At 31.8% G+C, this 14,890-nt stretch overlaps 3 protein-coding genes across 3 annotated transcripts; 2 read left to right on the top strand and 1 right to left on the bottom strand.

The window, feature by feature from the left end:
* The first annotated feature begins 56 nt into the window (after positions 1-56).
* Positions 57-2,785, top strand: LOC124844461 (uncharacterized). The gene is made up of 2 exons (XM_047321407.2): positions 57-393; positions 2,202-2,785. The coding sequence occupies exons 1-2, from the start codon at positions 78-80 to the stop codon at positions 2,423-2,425; spliced, it is 540 nt and encodes a 179-aa protein (XP_047177363.2). The 5' UTR covers positions 57-77; the 3' UTR covers positions 2,426-2,785.
* A 3,468-nt stretch (positions 2,786-6,253) lies between these two features.
* EMB3127 (Amino acid dehydrogenase family protein) lies at positions 6,254-9,413 on the top strand. The gene is made up of 5 exons (XM_047321397.2): positions 6,254-6,600; positions 7,781-8,106; positions 8,328-8,564; positions 8,705-8,872; positions 9,025-9,413. The coding sequence occupies exons 1-5, from the start codon at positions 6,459-6,461 to the stop codon at positions 9,193-9,195; spliced, it is 1,044 nt and encodes a 347-aa protein (XP_047177353.1). The 5' UTR covers positions 6,254-6,458; the 3' UTR covers positions 9,196-9,413.
* A 435-nt stretch (positions 9,414-9,848) lies between these two features.
* Positions 9,849-14,679, bottom strand: PMM (phosphomannomutase). The gene is made up of 12 exons (XM_047321398.2): positions 14,409-14,679; positions 13,364-13,458; positions 12,893-12,937; positions 12,690-12,756; positions 12,313-12,389; positions 11,914-11,949; positions 11,568-11,623; positions 11,382-11,481; positions 11,192-11,287; positions 11,013-11,102; positions 10,492-10,543; positions 9,849-10,056 (listed from the first exon to the last, which is right to left on the bottom strand). The coding sequence occupies exons 2-12, from the start codon at positions 13,430-13,432 to the stop codon at positions 10,001-10,003; spliced, it is 744 nt and encodes a 247-aa protein (XP_047177354.1). The 5' UTR covers positions 13,433-13,458; positions 14,409-14,679; the 3' UTR covers positions 9,849-10,000.
* Positions 14,680-14,890: the final 211 nt, after the last annotated feature.

The raw sequence follows: 14,890 nt of genomic DNA, 5'->3' as shown, positions 1-14,890 counted from the left end.
CGTGGGTTCATAAATATTTTTAATTAACTAATTATAAATACAATAATTTCCCCTGTGCACCTTAACACTACATATTCATGGTAGATTCAAAATTTGAAAGTACGCCAGAAAAAGTCGTAAACCCACTAAACAGCCTTCTTATTCACACTACTTCTCTGCTTTATCTTCTCCAACGTGAACACACCAACGCAAAAGTATTCCAATTTCTACAAACAATGGCTTCCGAAGCGGTGGAAACTCACGAAGCTGAAGAAAAAGCGGAAGTGGAGAAGTTGGAATCTGATTTGAAGCAAATGGCGCAGAAGATTCTCGAATACCGGACAACGCTTCCAGATCAGCTCAGCTCCACACTCCGTTCGATTCTCGATGCCCACAGACCCTATCTCCCTCTGGGTACATCTCTTTCTAGGGTTTTTCTTTTCATGGCTCTAAATTTGGGAAATTTGGTGTGGACCAAACCTATGGGCTCATTTTGAATTGTTTTATGCTCCTCAAGATGGATAGAGTTTATATGGTGTTCTGTGGTTTTAGTTAGTTTCTTCAATTTGTGTTTTTTGGGGATTTAGGAAAGATGGCCTCTTTTTCTTGTCTGGGCATGTGAGTTTTAAGTAATGTGATTTGAAATGGGTGCTGTTTGGATCTTGTTGGTAATGTAGGTTGCTTCAATATTTTTAATTCTTAACTGAGTTTTAGAGCTGACTTTCATTTCTCTCATATGTCCCTACTTATTTGTTGTCATTTTATTGAGGTTATTACTGGGCACATATTAGTGAAACTGAAATCTGAAATTCGGTCATGGTAGGACAAACTTTTCCGTAAGCACATGTGGGAGAAGGAGATAAGAGAAAGTTGAATTGAATTTTTCTCTTAAGCAGTTTATTTGGATAAATTTTTCAATAAACACTAGTAGGAGAATAAAACAAAAACAAATGGTGAAATAAGTTTATCTGTAAGTTAAAATTATTTTATAAAGTTCTTACAAACAATCTTTTAGAAAAATTAATATAAGAGAATTTCTACAAATTATTTATGCATAAGCTAAGGGAAGTTTATGTACCTTTTACCTTTTATTTTCTTTTCTTAAAAGTGTTTATGGAGAAATTTATCCAAACAAGTTTAAAACAAGCTTTTGCACTTACCTTTTGTGGAAGATCTGATTTAACTTTTCCTGAAGCTAAGGTACATTCATTGATTTTCTTTTCCTGTATGTGTTAATAAAGAAGTTTATTCAAATAAGGAATTAGTGTATGTAAGTTCTAAGCTAGTACTTGGTAATGCAAGTATGTTGATGTGCGTAGATGAATGAAAATGTAGCATGTTTGGTATTAGATGCATGATACTTCTGGTTTGGTTTTGGAGGAAGGAAAAGTAAAAGTTTTACTGATTTTGATCATCTGTGTTTTGGCAATGTCATGTTGTTTGCGATGAAAAAATTTGTTGTGCATTGTGCAATGAAACTAGCTACTTATTTACTGTGAGGTGCTATAATTTTCTTAGAACCGAACAGAAAAACAAAAAGATGATGACTTAGTAATTATTACTTGATTGATCTATTAGCAATAAAGAGAAATTGTCATTTCAATCTTATGTATAAAAAATAAAATTGTTTGAATCATCTTTCATTTTTCTAAAATTAATATTACTTTTTTGTTGGCATCATCAGCTTGTCTGAGTATTATGTTCTTTTACCTTCCTGGCTTCATTTTCCAATAGGTTTTTTGAGTAATGAGATGTAAGTTTAGAATTTTCTGTGCTGAAAACTGAATTTGGCCTATAGACATCGCTAACATTGTGATGATCAAACTTAATTAAAATTCAAAATGCATTTTGAATAGTGACAGGTGGGCGGAAACAAATGTTGTTTTCCAAATATATGAAGAATTCACCATTTACAGATGACATTTTGTTAAATTGAGCATAAAGCTTGTTTTGTATTCCCTTGATTGGTAGTGTCTTGTTCATCTTTCCTTCATTGTTTTCTTGACTTAGATCTAGTAGTTGTTTTTCCATGGGTATTGAAGGACTATATGTCACCCGGTGCTAGTTAAAGGTAGATGACAGTTTCAGTCTTTAAGCTATGATCCTTGTACTTTGGTGGTTAAGGCTTCTTCTATATATTTTGTTTATTTGCTTATCTCTTTCGAGCTGCAATGTTTTTTTGTTAGTGTATTTCACTCGTTGATCGGTTTTATATTGTCTAGGTGCATCAGAACAAAACATGTCTAGAGAAGAAACTTCATCTGCTCCGGAAGACCCAGAGACTGCCAAGAAACTGAAATTGCTGAATGAAAAGATCTCGAGCAATTGCTCTGCTATGCCAATTGTTTTGAAAAGGATGAAAGATTGCATTACCAGAATTGAAAAGTTTGATTCATACAAAGATTCAATGATACATCCGGCCTTCAAAAGGAAGAAGACTGGATAGCCTTGATGTAACTTACAGTAGTTATTTATCTAAACAACACCTAAGCAAACAAGTGATCCAGCATTGACCAACTTGGATTTGTTCGATGAAGCCACCTCTTTACCATTTTCCTTATTCTGCAAGTGGGAAGAATGATTCGATGCTGATGTATAATGTATTACGTTGTTTGGTCTTTTGTGGTAATATTTTGAAAAGCAACCCTTGCCAGTAGGACAGGGAGTGAGACAGTGAAGGAAAAGACAGGATGTTGTATAGTTCTTGTCGCTGTGTATCGGCTTCATCATTAATTGTAGGAAAATGACACTTGAACAACTATTTTTGACAACATTTAGACACGCGCACACGTGTCTAAATTTGAGTGGTCCATTTTCATTTAATTTTTCCAACTGGACCACTCAAATTTAGACACGTGTGCGCGTGTCTAAATGTTGTCAAAAATGGTTGTTCAAGTATCATTTTCCTTAATTGTATGTAAGCTTTTACATTTGCTTAACTTGTGATGGCTTTAGGCTTTAGCATATTGTATGTAAAAAATTTCTTGCAATGAACTTATTCTTTGTCCTATTTTAAGATTGATCATTTGAACTGTTAGGCACCTCAAATATACCCAACAACTAGGGTGATATTTGCTATGTACAAACTTGTTAGGCACCTCAAATAAAGTTTACATTATTTGTGACATTTTCTTGTGTGAAATTTGAATGAGCTATATAACTTCACTTTATACACACATATTCACAGTAATTCATTTTTTTAAATTGGTTTGATTAAAATATAGGAGATAAGATTTAAGCAACTAAAAGAAGCACAATTTAAGAAAAGATCTTGAGATTGAATTACTTTGAACCTAAGTATTATATATCTATTGGTCACTTATGCATGTATAGAGATTTAAAGCTTAATGTTTGTTTAAAAAATAATTTACTCATCAAATTATTTTCTACTAGATATTCATGTTCCGTATCCAACTTTAAAAGAGTATTGCAATTAGCTCAACAAGATTGTACTTGTTTTTTTTGCTCTTTCTTGTTGTTCTGTAAATTTTTGTTGATTTGCCATCCTCATAATACTTTAAACTAATGTATCAAACTCTCCGATTCTAATTTCTAACTTATTTTCACTTAATTTATTTATAAAATAGTAAAGCTAAAAATGTTTAAAAGAATTAAATTCCAAGTTTTAAAGTTTACCGAAACTAACTAATTTAGAATCAATACTACTGTTTAGTTAAAACTTTAGTACTCGTAACTCTAATTCATAAATTAATTATAATTTTTATTAATAATTGAATCTAAACATATCAATCATTTTTAGTTCATAAAATATCTCTAATTTAGTGAATATAATAACTAATTATTTTTCTTTCTAAATTTAATAAATATTTAATAATTTCTTGCAGTCATGGATATACAAATAATAAAATTATTAATAATTATAAAAATAAATATAAATAAACTATATAATTTTATTGTAAATAATTTTTATTTATATTATAGGTAATTTATTTATTTTATTTTAAAAATACAATCAAATTAAAAAAGGAAGTCAATATTTAAAAAAAAAATATCAATTGAAAAGTACAATTAGTGGGAATTTATGTACACAAAAAAGAAGAACCATATTAATGTTATAAATGACTACATTAATTTTAAATTATCAAATGTTAACATACGAAATAAGATTATTAAGACTTTAAATAAATGTCCGGGTATTTGTAATGATTTTTTAAATTTATTACGGAACATGGTATAAAAATATCTAATTAAAAGTGCAAGTTTCTTTTAGTAACTAAGAGTGCTTTAATTTATACTACATCGAATGATTTGTCTCGAGCCAATCAAAGTCGTGAAACCAGTAATCTTAATCTTAATTTAATTTAATAGACAACCAATGCTGAAATCAAAGGGATTATTTTAAAATGGGAAAATAGACAAAAAGATTACGACAAAACATAAATGAACTTGTTTAGCTATTTTAAGCGTAATTTTTTTAAGTAACTTATGCTTGTTTTTAATGCATCTCTTTAACTATAATTCTGATAGAAAAGGATACTAGAAATCAATAAATTGTATTTAATTTTTCCCTTTAGTCTGTATATAAAAATGATAATACAACGATTTCTATCGGATTCCCACAACGTAACTTCATGTTCGATAAAAAAAAAAGTATGTGTAATCTAATCATTCATATATTAAAATATTAGCAGTTAATTTTAATTGTCAATAACAAAAAAAAAACTAATTTAACATTCACTTAAGGAAAAGTCAAATATAATGTTTTTCATATAAATATTCAACAAAAAATATTTTACCACAATATTAAGAATATAATAACATGTTAAATAGATCAAATGAGAATTTTAACATTTCTAATAGAATGTTTAATAAGTTAGAACATTTGAGTTTTATATGATGAATCCTAAAGTATATTTAGAAAAAAAAATCAAATGAGATATAACTTTTCCTCATTGCTAGTTGTTTATGTTTTAACATTTTATATTATGCTCGTATAGATAATCCGTTGCACAATATTTTCATTTGTAGTTCATGGTATAATTTGTCACTTATGTTTTTTAATTTAAAGATTCTCAATTGCAAATGAATAAAGGTTTGACATTTTTTTTTTTATAAAGATTATGAAATGATGAAACATACTAAAATAGAAAATTGCACCATAGATTTGATTTTAAGGATGTGGTCAATTTCACCTTGTTGTCAAACGTGTGCTTTGTAACGGAGACTCAACTACATGAGTGCGAGTAAATCCACCTATGTATAAGAGATACGTAGTAGAAACTTAAAAAGATGTTTAACTATAAAATTATGATTACATCAATATAACTATGAAATACAAGTTCATATAAACAATTACATTATATGTTTAATCTACTTATGTATAAGAGACACACTTAGTACAAACTTGCAAAAGTGTTTAACTATAAGGTTATGATTACATCAATATAACTATAAAATACAAGTTCATATATAGACAATTGCATTATATGTTTAACTTCATAAGTGTAACTATGTCCACATATGTATAGTTTGGTTGCTCCTACATGATTGTAGAAGGTGGCTTCATGTAGAAAATTTCATCAAAAGTTTCCTTGCATAAATGTTGTTATGTATATATGAAATTATGAGATACACTTATATATAGAAAATTATAAGAGATTCGATCACAAAGGTGTAAGTGCATTGGCATGAATGTGAGAAACTAATTTAAAAATTTGTACTAAAATCTTGATTATATAAACATGACAAGGTCGCATGTGAAATAATGATATAAAAAATTACACAAACAATTCGACCATGTAAATATGTCAACATAAACATGAAACACATTTATTTTACATTATTAATTATTATTAAAAACACATATTCTCGCATTTGCAATGTATTTCTATAGCATTAAAATAATAAGATTTTAAAAATAGAGAAAAGTAAATACTTTTATAAAGATAAAAGTTAAAAAAGATTATACGAATAATTTTAAGGCAAGAAATTGTGCGTTTGACTACTCACATTTTTATTATATTAAAATAATTTAATTTTAAAAATTAAAAAGTAAACAATTATTTAAGGATAAAAGCAAAAGAAAAATGCGTTTATTTTTGAAGTTAGGAAATTATGCAATTAGTTTTTGGTAGATAATTTTTACTGGTATATATTTTATCATAAATTATTTTAATTTAATAAAAAATCGTGTAGCTAATAGAGACAGAAGAAAATAATTGTCAACATGTATTCTTTTTATATAATAATATAGATAATATAAATATCATTATTGTTCTAAATAATTAGTTCTAAACATTACCTTAAGAAGTCATAGTAGCCAAAGCATGAATGCTACGCCGGATTTAAGTCTTAAAAAATACAGAGAATCTGTCCTCTGAGAACACCCAATTCGTAGCATTGTCCTTGTCGTTGTCATTCTCTTTGTGCAAATCAAAACGCGGAGAAACATAGCAAAGCACAACAGAACTTATAGTTTGCTGAATCTTTGTTTAGGGTTTGGTCACCGAATCTCAACAATGGCTTCTTCTTTGTTCTTCACTCATTCCCATTGCTACTCTTCTTCTACTTCTTCTTCTTCTCTTGTTTTTCGCCTCCACCGTCAACTGGGTGTGGCTCCCACCTCTCTCCGGTTATCATCCTCCCATGTTGCCAACGTTGGTATGATAAAGCTATTAACTTAACTTTTCTTTCTTTCTTTCATTTTTTGTCATTGCCAACCTTCTATCTAATTTTTGGCTTCTGGGTTTAACTGGGTTCTATTCTTTTCTCAAAAAAAAAAAGTGTGCCAAAATTTGTTTTTGTTTTAGTTTTTCTTTTTCTCTCAGTGGACTTGGAGTTTTGAGTGAAGGGTTTTCGTACCGAGTTTACCATTCACTGCAAAATCGGTGTTCGGTCATTTGTCTGCTTATTTGACTACTTTAATTTTCAGTTTATGAATGTTGGTGTTTCCTTACTAATTGGTTTAATTTGTTGTTGGCATGGAACTCAGATGTAGTCCTTTTGATTCTATTCTCTAATCAGAATTTGAGTTAGTTTTACCCCAGTAATTTGTATAATAAAGATTTTCGTGAGAGGTCAATATGTTATTGAGCTGAAGCTCTAATTTTGTTTATAGAATAACGCTTTGAGCAGTAGATTGTATCCAACTTTTGTCCTCATTGTTATTATGGTTATGGTGTTAATATGTTGGAAGTGCAAGGTTAAAGGGTGGAAAAGCCTTGATCTGTTTAGTTGCAAATTTTTTAATTAGTAATAGAGCACTGATTTTATATGACTACATAGTCTTCTAGTTCTCACTTGGTAGTATATGGCTTTGTAGAGACATGGTTTGTGTTGCTACAGTGTGTATTAGTGGCAGTGTTTCTCTCTGGGTTTGGCTTAGGTTGCTGTTGATTTTAGAAGTCTTTTTCCTAAATTTCCCGGTGATCAGATTTAAGATGATAGTTTTTCTTTGAAGAATTCGAGGTGTCGTAGCATGTTGGATCAAGATATTAGGTCTAGGGTGCGTTGGGAAGAGCTTATTTTCAAATTATTTAAGTTTATCCTCTTTGGCACAAGTGTTTGTGAGAATTTATGAAAACAACTTATGATATGTCACTAATTCTAAAGGTTCCTTTCTTTTAATTTGTCTGCTGTTGTCATTACTTGTAAATTTAACACTGCTGGTTGTTATGTTACCTTGTACACATGTTTGTCAGTGCTATGCATGTACATGTATTTACATGTATTCCCTTACATGTACATGCCAAATTATCTTTCCTCTTCTTGCTATTGACTGAATAAGGTTTTGCTAGCCTGTTCTCGTGTGCCTCCATCTGAATTTATATAATATATGCAGCTGCCATGGCTATGGATTCTTCTGCTAAGTTGATTGATGGAAAAGCTGTAGCAAAGCAAATCAGAGACGAGATAACGGCTGAGGTCTCCAGGATGAGAGAAGCTACAGGTGTGATTCCAGGATTAGCTGTAATTCTTGTAGGAGATAGGAAGGATTCTGCAACTTATGTGCGTAACAAGAAGAAGGCTTGTGAATCTGTTGGAATTAATTCTTTGGAAGCTAATCTGCCTGAGGATTCCACAGAAGAGGAAGTTTTGAACTATATTTCAGGCTACAATGATGATCCGTCAGTTCATGGCATCCTAGTTCAGTTGCCCTTGCCTTCGGTATATTTCTAGATCTCCAACTTCATTTTATTTTTGGAGCCAAGTATGCCAAAATTTATCATTAATCTTTTTTCCTATTTAGGTCCTTAGGGAACTTAGTTAAGCTTTTCAGACATGGTACATTGATAACTCATTCTTGTAGTTAACTTGTTGGCACCTAAAGTACAACTATAAGATTTTTTTAATGGAAGTTTAATTAATTTTCCCTGGCCATGAGACAGCATATGAATGAGCAAAACATCTTGAATGCTGTTAGAATTGAGAAGGATGTAGATGGTTTTCATCCATTAAATATCGGCCGTCTTGCCATGCGTGGAAGAGACCCTCTATTTGTTCCCTGTACACCAAAGGGATGCATAGAGCTACTGCACAGATACAATATTTCCATTAAAGGAAAGAGGGCTGTTGTGATTGGTCGGAGCAATATTGTTGGAATGCCAGCTGCTCTATTGCTGCAAGTAATATACATTCAGTCAAACTTAAACTTTTAGTTAGCAATTCAAAACTGGTTTTTATTTCATTGTCTCTGCTTGCTTCTTTCATTTTTTGCTTCTAACTTATGTGTTTCTACTTCTGTATATGTCTCTTGTGTTATTAGAGGGAAGATGCTACTGTCAGTATTGTCCATTCCAGAACCAGTAACCCTGAAGAGATCATAAGACAGGCAGATATTATCATTTCTGCTGTTGGGAAAGCAAACATGGTGAGGGGAAGCTGGATAAAGCCTGGTGCAGTCATCATTGACGTTGGAATCAACCCAGTAGATGTAAGTAGATTTATATCAAGGTCACGTTTATAGCAATGGCTCCAGGCTTCCACCTTGATTGCTACTGTATTTGAGGAGTAAATTTATATAGAATGTATCTATTTCAGTACCAACATTATTCAAGCAATGCATGTATGGGGTTTATTTTGCAGGATCCAAATAGCCCCCGAGGTTATAAACTGGTAGGAGATGTTTGTTACGAAGAAGCCATAAAAGTTGCCTCTGCCGTTACACCAGTCCCTGGAGGAGTTGGTCCAATGACCATAGCAATGCTTCTCCAAAATACACTCATCTCTGCAAAGAGGGTGCACAATTTTGAATGACATTGTGAAAAGGGTCTATACTTTTTGTTTATGGGATTCTTGGATTTTAAGGTAGCTTTTTTCAACATTTGTGAAGGGGGGTTTGAGTTTTTTCCGTAAGCCAAAATAATAAGGGAAAATGTTGCTTAGGATGACAGTGTAAAACTTCTCCTTTCCTATAGTTGCATCATATGATGCAAAAATCGTGGCTACAAAAATAAAAATTGATTGGGAAAACATACAGCAATCATATAAGAAATCATAGTATAAAAATGCTTGTGGATGGCCTTTAAGTTGGTGCATTTTGCTTGAAATCCCATATAACATTTTGGAGCGTAATATATTACACTATGCGTAGATGCACATGAAGGATGAAGCCATACACATAACGGTAAGTACGTTGGATCATAACCAGATAAAGAACAAAATATTCTTAAAATGTGAGGCATTGATACTATTAATGCAATTATTTGATGGATGACTTTGCTTCAATGTTGTTTCGACCAAAGTTTGAGAGTTTATAACAATTTAAGCATCCTACTTAATTTAGACCTGTTGACCGGTTTTATTTTAACTTTGGATTGATTGTTTTAACTTTTTTCTCTAACATAAATACCCTTTCATGAGAAGAATGCTACTTGGTAGCATGATCTTTGAGTAGACTCAATATCAAATTTTACGGAATGATAAACTTATTATTAAACCAAAATGTGAACAGACAATCAAACTACAGAGCTTTGATTACAGCCTATATGGTCCCATGTAGAACATGTACGGTTACACTTCCTCTGTAATTCTCAATAAAAGTACGTTTCTGCAAATATCTTTAATTTTCTAGGAACAGAGATTTACACTGCTTCACAGTATCATCTGGGCTTGTAACTGAAAAGAAAAATACAAAGTGATAAGGATCACATAATCAGTGCAAATGACAATGATTCTTCGTTATTTTACCCTACTTTGGCTTGGTTGTTAACTTTAGTTGGTTCATTTAAGAAAAAAATATACCAAAATTTTGAAAAAGTTTACTATAATTATTATTTTTTGACATTCAGAAAAAACGTACACTTCCAGTTTCTTGAACAGTAAGTTAAAAATATTTTCTTTTGAAGATTCTGATTCTTTTTTAAATCTTTTGTAAAGAATTCAAGAAATGGGGGGCATCACTGCCTTTCCTAAAGAAAAATGTTTTTGAAGTAATATAATCTGAAACAAATTGGGTCTTAATTAAAAAAGAAAATCGAATTTGAACTGTTAACCCATGGCACTGAAACAATTAATTCCTTGAACAAATGATAACAAAGTTTAAGTACTAACCTGTGTGTCCAATAGTCCGTTCAGATTCATAGATTTCATGATCATTTCCACCCTGCACAGCAAAAATAAAATAATTATAGGACATTAATCAATCCTTCTACCTAATTACCCCAACAATACTTTTATAAACCAGAAATCTAGCATTGGAAACAAGTGAAGGTTCACCCTGAACAAGGTGTCATAATAAGAGAAGTATATCAATAAATATAAAAACTAAGCATTATATTTTGCTGAATAGTTTGAAATATTCAAAATGTAGAAAAGGACTCATGTTACTGTGCCATTATCTATAAAACAGAATTATATTGCTAATAACTTGCTTATTACAATAACTTTTGCCTCAACTCACTTGCAGGACTTTCATAACAATAAGTGACATTGGAGACTCAGACAAATGTGATTGCTTATGAAGACTGCATAGAATACATAATGATAGCACATGTATGCAGGGAGGCATAGAACATGTAAGATGTTGGTTTGATACTCCAAACAAGGACTGTATGATAAACTTATGGACTAACCTTGTAAGTTTTGTCACCAAAGAAGTGAATCTCATTGAAATCGTCGAGGTATCTTAGGCAGTATGTTTTATCCCAACCTTGAGGGAAAACCTGTGGAGTATATTTAAATTAAGCACTGTTTAACTATCATTTTGCCAGAAATAAAATCACCAAATCATGTCAGGAGGATCATTACTTACATCAAAACTTATCTGTCCTCCAATGGAAAAAGTTAAGTTAAAATGAGCAAACTTCTCGCGAAGTACAGAAACCATTTTTGGGCGTATATTTTGAACCTGAGAGCTTAAATTGCAAAATTTTAGGATAAAATTATTCACCTAACATATCAATTTAATTCTAGTGAATATGACAAAAACCAAAATAAATAACCTTGTCATATCTCTCAAATTCATCTCTTTCTTCCTGGCTACAGTTTCGGCCAATAGGTGACACATTCAGCATCCCACTACGGAATTCTATAAATGTTCCCCTAAAAATATAGTTATATCAATTAGAAACTAACAGGTTCATATAACTAATCCTTAAAATATATATTAGCTTCTGAATCTCACTAACCTCTTAATAGGGATATCCAAATCAGCAATATAATGGAGAGTAAAGTTAATGAACTCCTGCAAAATATCACCCACTCTGTCATTATTAAAAGAAATTTATTAATATAAAATGCATTTACTATATGCTCACAAGTCACAACTTTATTCAATTTACAAGCAGTTAACACAAGCATAATCTTCTATATTCATGGCTTCTGAGCTTGCTTAAATTGACCTTACAGATAAACTTCATTTTCCCAGTCAATTTTGGGTTATGATATGCATAATATGCCTAGGAATAAGAATATGGAAGAGTAACACAGCCCAAAACAATTTTAGGATGTAGTCAACATCAAATAAAGCCATACCTTCAGCTTTTCTTCCCCAAGGAATGATTTCAAACTCTGAAAAGAGGGCAATTCACAACTTGTCAAGGTGTATTAGAGAGAAAAAAAATACATGGGTAAAAATGAGTGATCGAGTGTGTTTGTGTGTGTATGTGTGGTGGGCGATAGCTTGCACAAATAAAAAACTTTACCAGCTCAACTTTCAATAGATTTTAATGGGCATAATTTACTTAACATGCTTTACCAAAAAGTGGCCTTATAAAATTTGTATCATGCCTGCTTTACTTATAAGTCAGAACACAGTGAACTAGTTATGTTCTCTTAAATATCTCAAAGGATCAGAATAAATCTATTACGATACATCCATGGTCATCACATCACAATTCGTTCCTTTCAGTAATTCAGGTTTATGTGTTGTACCTGAGTTCCAACGAGTTTTCCTTCCTTGTGAGCCACAAGACCATTCTCAGAAAATACATAATCATAGTCATTGGTAACTGCAACAGACAGATATTCACAAAGATAAACCCTCCTGTTTGTTTCTTTATTTCATTCTTTCACTTTAATAGCTAATCTATAGAGCAGATAATGTATGCTTTTTCAGAACAAGGAGAAATGAAGAACAAATACAATGGAAAGGAAAAATTTGTAACAGTGATTATAAATTCACCTACGTGCAGCGAGAATATGAAAATAATACATATGAAGGAATGAAAGAAACGCTAAAATAAATTTCCTCAATGCAGCTTCCTACTTGCTATAGCATTTTAGTGTCTTGACATGAATCTATTGCTAACCTGTGTTTCCAAGTTGTTCTGATATCTTTACAAGGTCAGAACCTCCAACAACTCCAACTGTTACAACCTGCACCCAGACAACATAAAATTCAACAACAAAAGGGACAGAATATCAGTACAGATTTTATGCGTGGCCATGTAGATGTTGAACTAAAAGACCAAGTAAATACACTTTATATTAAAAAAAATCTAAAATCACACACCTTTCGTAGTTCTTGCATGAATGTTAACATCCCTGGAGTGGCCACCTTGCATTCAAATGAGAAAAAATTACTAGAGGTGATGGAAAACTAAACAATCAGAAAGAAGAAATTCAGATTTTCTAGTTTTGTTTAGCCAAGGGGAACAACAGCATTTGATAATCAATGAAATTATGAATAACCTCAGGTGGCATACAGGTAACAGATCTGTCTTAGAACTATATCGAATTGTAGTATGCACATATTTTTCAACTATGATTATGTAATTAAGGTTTTAACTTGTAGTTGCACGATACTTGATATTGCAGAAAATTGAAAATAGTTGTGGCTGTTGCAGTCACAATTGTGGCCATGTTAGTAACCCAAAAACTTGACGGTAAGGCTAACGTAACAGCCAGAGATTGTTTTCAAACTGTAACAAAATAACCACATCCATGGTCATGTAGTGTCATTAGCTCTAGAAAAAACAGATACCTTCCTGGGAGCTGTAAGAGTCCCATCAACATCAAACAAAGCAATAACACCAGGTTTCCGGGCAGCCATGATAGCTCTCTCTTATCCACAAAAACCTGAAAAATTTTAAACCATTATTTTATCAAACTTCAAAACAAATACAACTTCAAATCCAAGGTCGAGAGTTACATAGACTCATGGAGAGTCTGTAGACTCGTAAGAAAGTCTACTTCATATGAAAATTTAATAAAACAATATATATTCATGATACCAATTCTACAATATTAAAATAAAAATGTTCATACAATACCCCAACAAAATATTAATACTTAAAGAGATAAGAAAATTATTAAATAACTAAAGAACAGAAATGTTATCGAGTTTATAGATCTCTTTCATCCAATCTTCTAATGAAATCACTTACAGGACTTCATCATCTTTTGTTCCGCTACCTAAAACATGCATTTCATTTTTCTCCCCAACATCTGTCCTATTTTCAACATCATTTTTACTTCTAAGGGAAAGTGAGGATGTACCAAGATTAATTTGACTAGAATTTGAACCACTTTCACACGTCTTAAAAATCTGAACATAACCAAGGAAAAAAAAAGCAATGGAGCCAAGTTATAATACACTCCACATTACCAAAATAAAATTAAAACCGAATTAACAGGCTGTCACTCCACACCCGAAGGAAACCCTACTTGAAAAAAACAAAAGAATGGGATGCGACCCCAAGCACAACGGCGAGGCACAGTGAAAGCATAACAAGAATGCGATGGCGAAGAACCTATATGGAGAGGTGGTAAATAAGCTCTTTTTCTTCCATTAGCAGAAGACACAAAATTACAGAACAAGTCCATACTTCATAAAAAAAAAATTAAAATTGAGTGGGTTCAGTAAACATAATCCAAAATTAGATGACACCCTTCAGCAAATACACCATCCAAGCTGTTTAGCAATACTTATTTATCAGAAAAAAATAAACAGAATAGATAAAAAGGTGATATTTTTGTAATTGAAGCTGATGCAAATGCAGGATTTGCATTGAAAGGTGAGAACTTGCCTGTGAGGGGAGTGAGGAAGTTGAAGAAGGGGACAGAGTTTGAAGCAGATCTCCAAAGGGGTTTATAAGAATTGGTTGAGATCTGCAGAGGAAATGGACAGAGGAAGAAACTGTGTGGGACCAACAAGTTGGAGACACATGTGCCTCGTAACATTAAAACTTTCCGAAGCGAAGCTTCAACAACTCATTCATGAGTGACGTACATATAAAAGAATTCATCTATCAAGTCGACGCTGCTTACTTTTCTGTCATGAATTGTGTGTTAATCAATCCTTGTTCTTTTGCAAAATTAGGGTTATTTTTCAGTTTTTAGAGAAAGGAAAAAAAGTTATGTGCAATTTGTTGATATTTTTATCCATATAACAATTTTGCAAGTTCTTTTATGTTGTGGACTATAAATATGCTAGTTATAGTTGTGTTTTTGGTTGTAACAATTAGAGGGTGGGTTTGGCTGAGGATTTAAGATTCAATCTTTTGTAGAG

Source organism: Vigna umbellata, chromosome 4 (genome assembly GCF_029865625.1).
Source record: "Vigna umbellata cultivar VRB3 chromosome 4, Vumbellata_1.0, whole genome shotgun sequence".
In the NCBI taxonomy this organism is placed as follows: domain Eukaryota; kingdom Viridiplantae; phylum Streptophyta; class Magnoliopsida; order Fabales; family Fabaceae; genus Vigna; species Vigna umbellata.
This window is presented reverse-complemented; position numbering and strand designations above follow the sequence as displayed.

Bases quoted from the DNA above. Each gene is read 5' to 3' on its own strand.
- LOC124844461 (XM_047321407.2), top strand. From the start codon at position 78: ATGGTAGATTCAAAATTTGAAAGTACGCCAGAAAAAGTCGTAAACCCA. The intron at 394-2,201 runs GTACATCTCTTT...TATATTGTCTAG, and splicing joins CAGACCCTATCTCCCTCTGG to GTGCATCAGAACAAAACATG.
- EMB3127 (XM_047321397.2), top strand. From the start codon at position 6,459: ATGGCTTCTTCTTTGTTCTTCACTCATTCCCATTGCTACTCTTCTTCT. The intron at 6,601-7,780 runs GTATGATAAAGC...TAATATATGCAG, and splicing joins CTCCCATGTTGCCAACGTTG to CTGCCATGGCTATGGATTCT. The intron at 8,107-8,327 runs GTATATTTCTAG...GCCATGAGACAG, and splicing joins TTCAGTTGCCCTTGCCTTCG to CATATGAATGAGCAAAACAT.
- PMM (XM_047321398.2), bottom strand. From the start codon at position 13,432: ATGGCTGCCCGGAAACCTGGTGTTATTGCTTTGTTTGATGTTGATGGG. The intron at 12,757-12,892 runs GTGTGTGATTTT...GTCTGGGTGCAG, and splicing joins TCATGCAAGAACTACGAAAG to GTTGTAACAGTTGGAGTTGT. The intron at 10,057-10,491 runs GTTAGTACTTAA...TTTTCTTTTCAG, and splicing joins ACGGACTATTGGACACACAG to TTACAAGCCCAGATGATACT.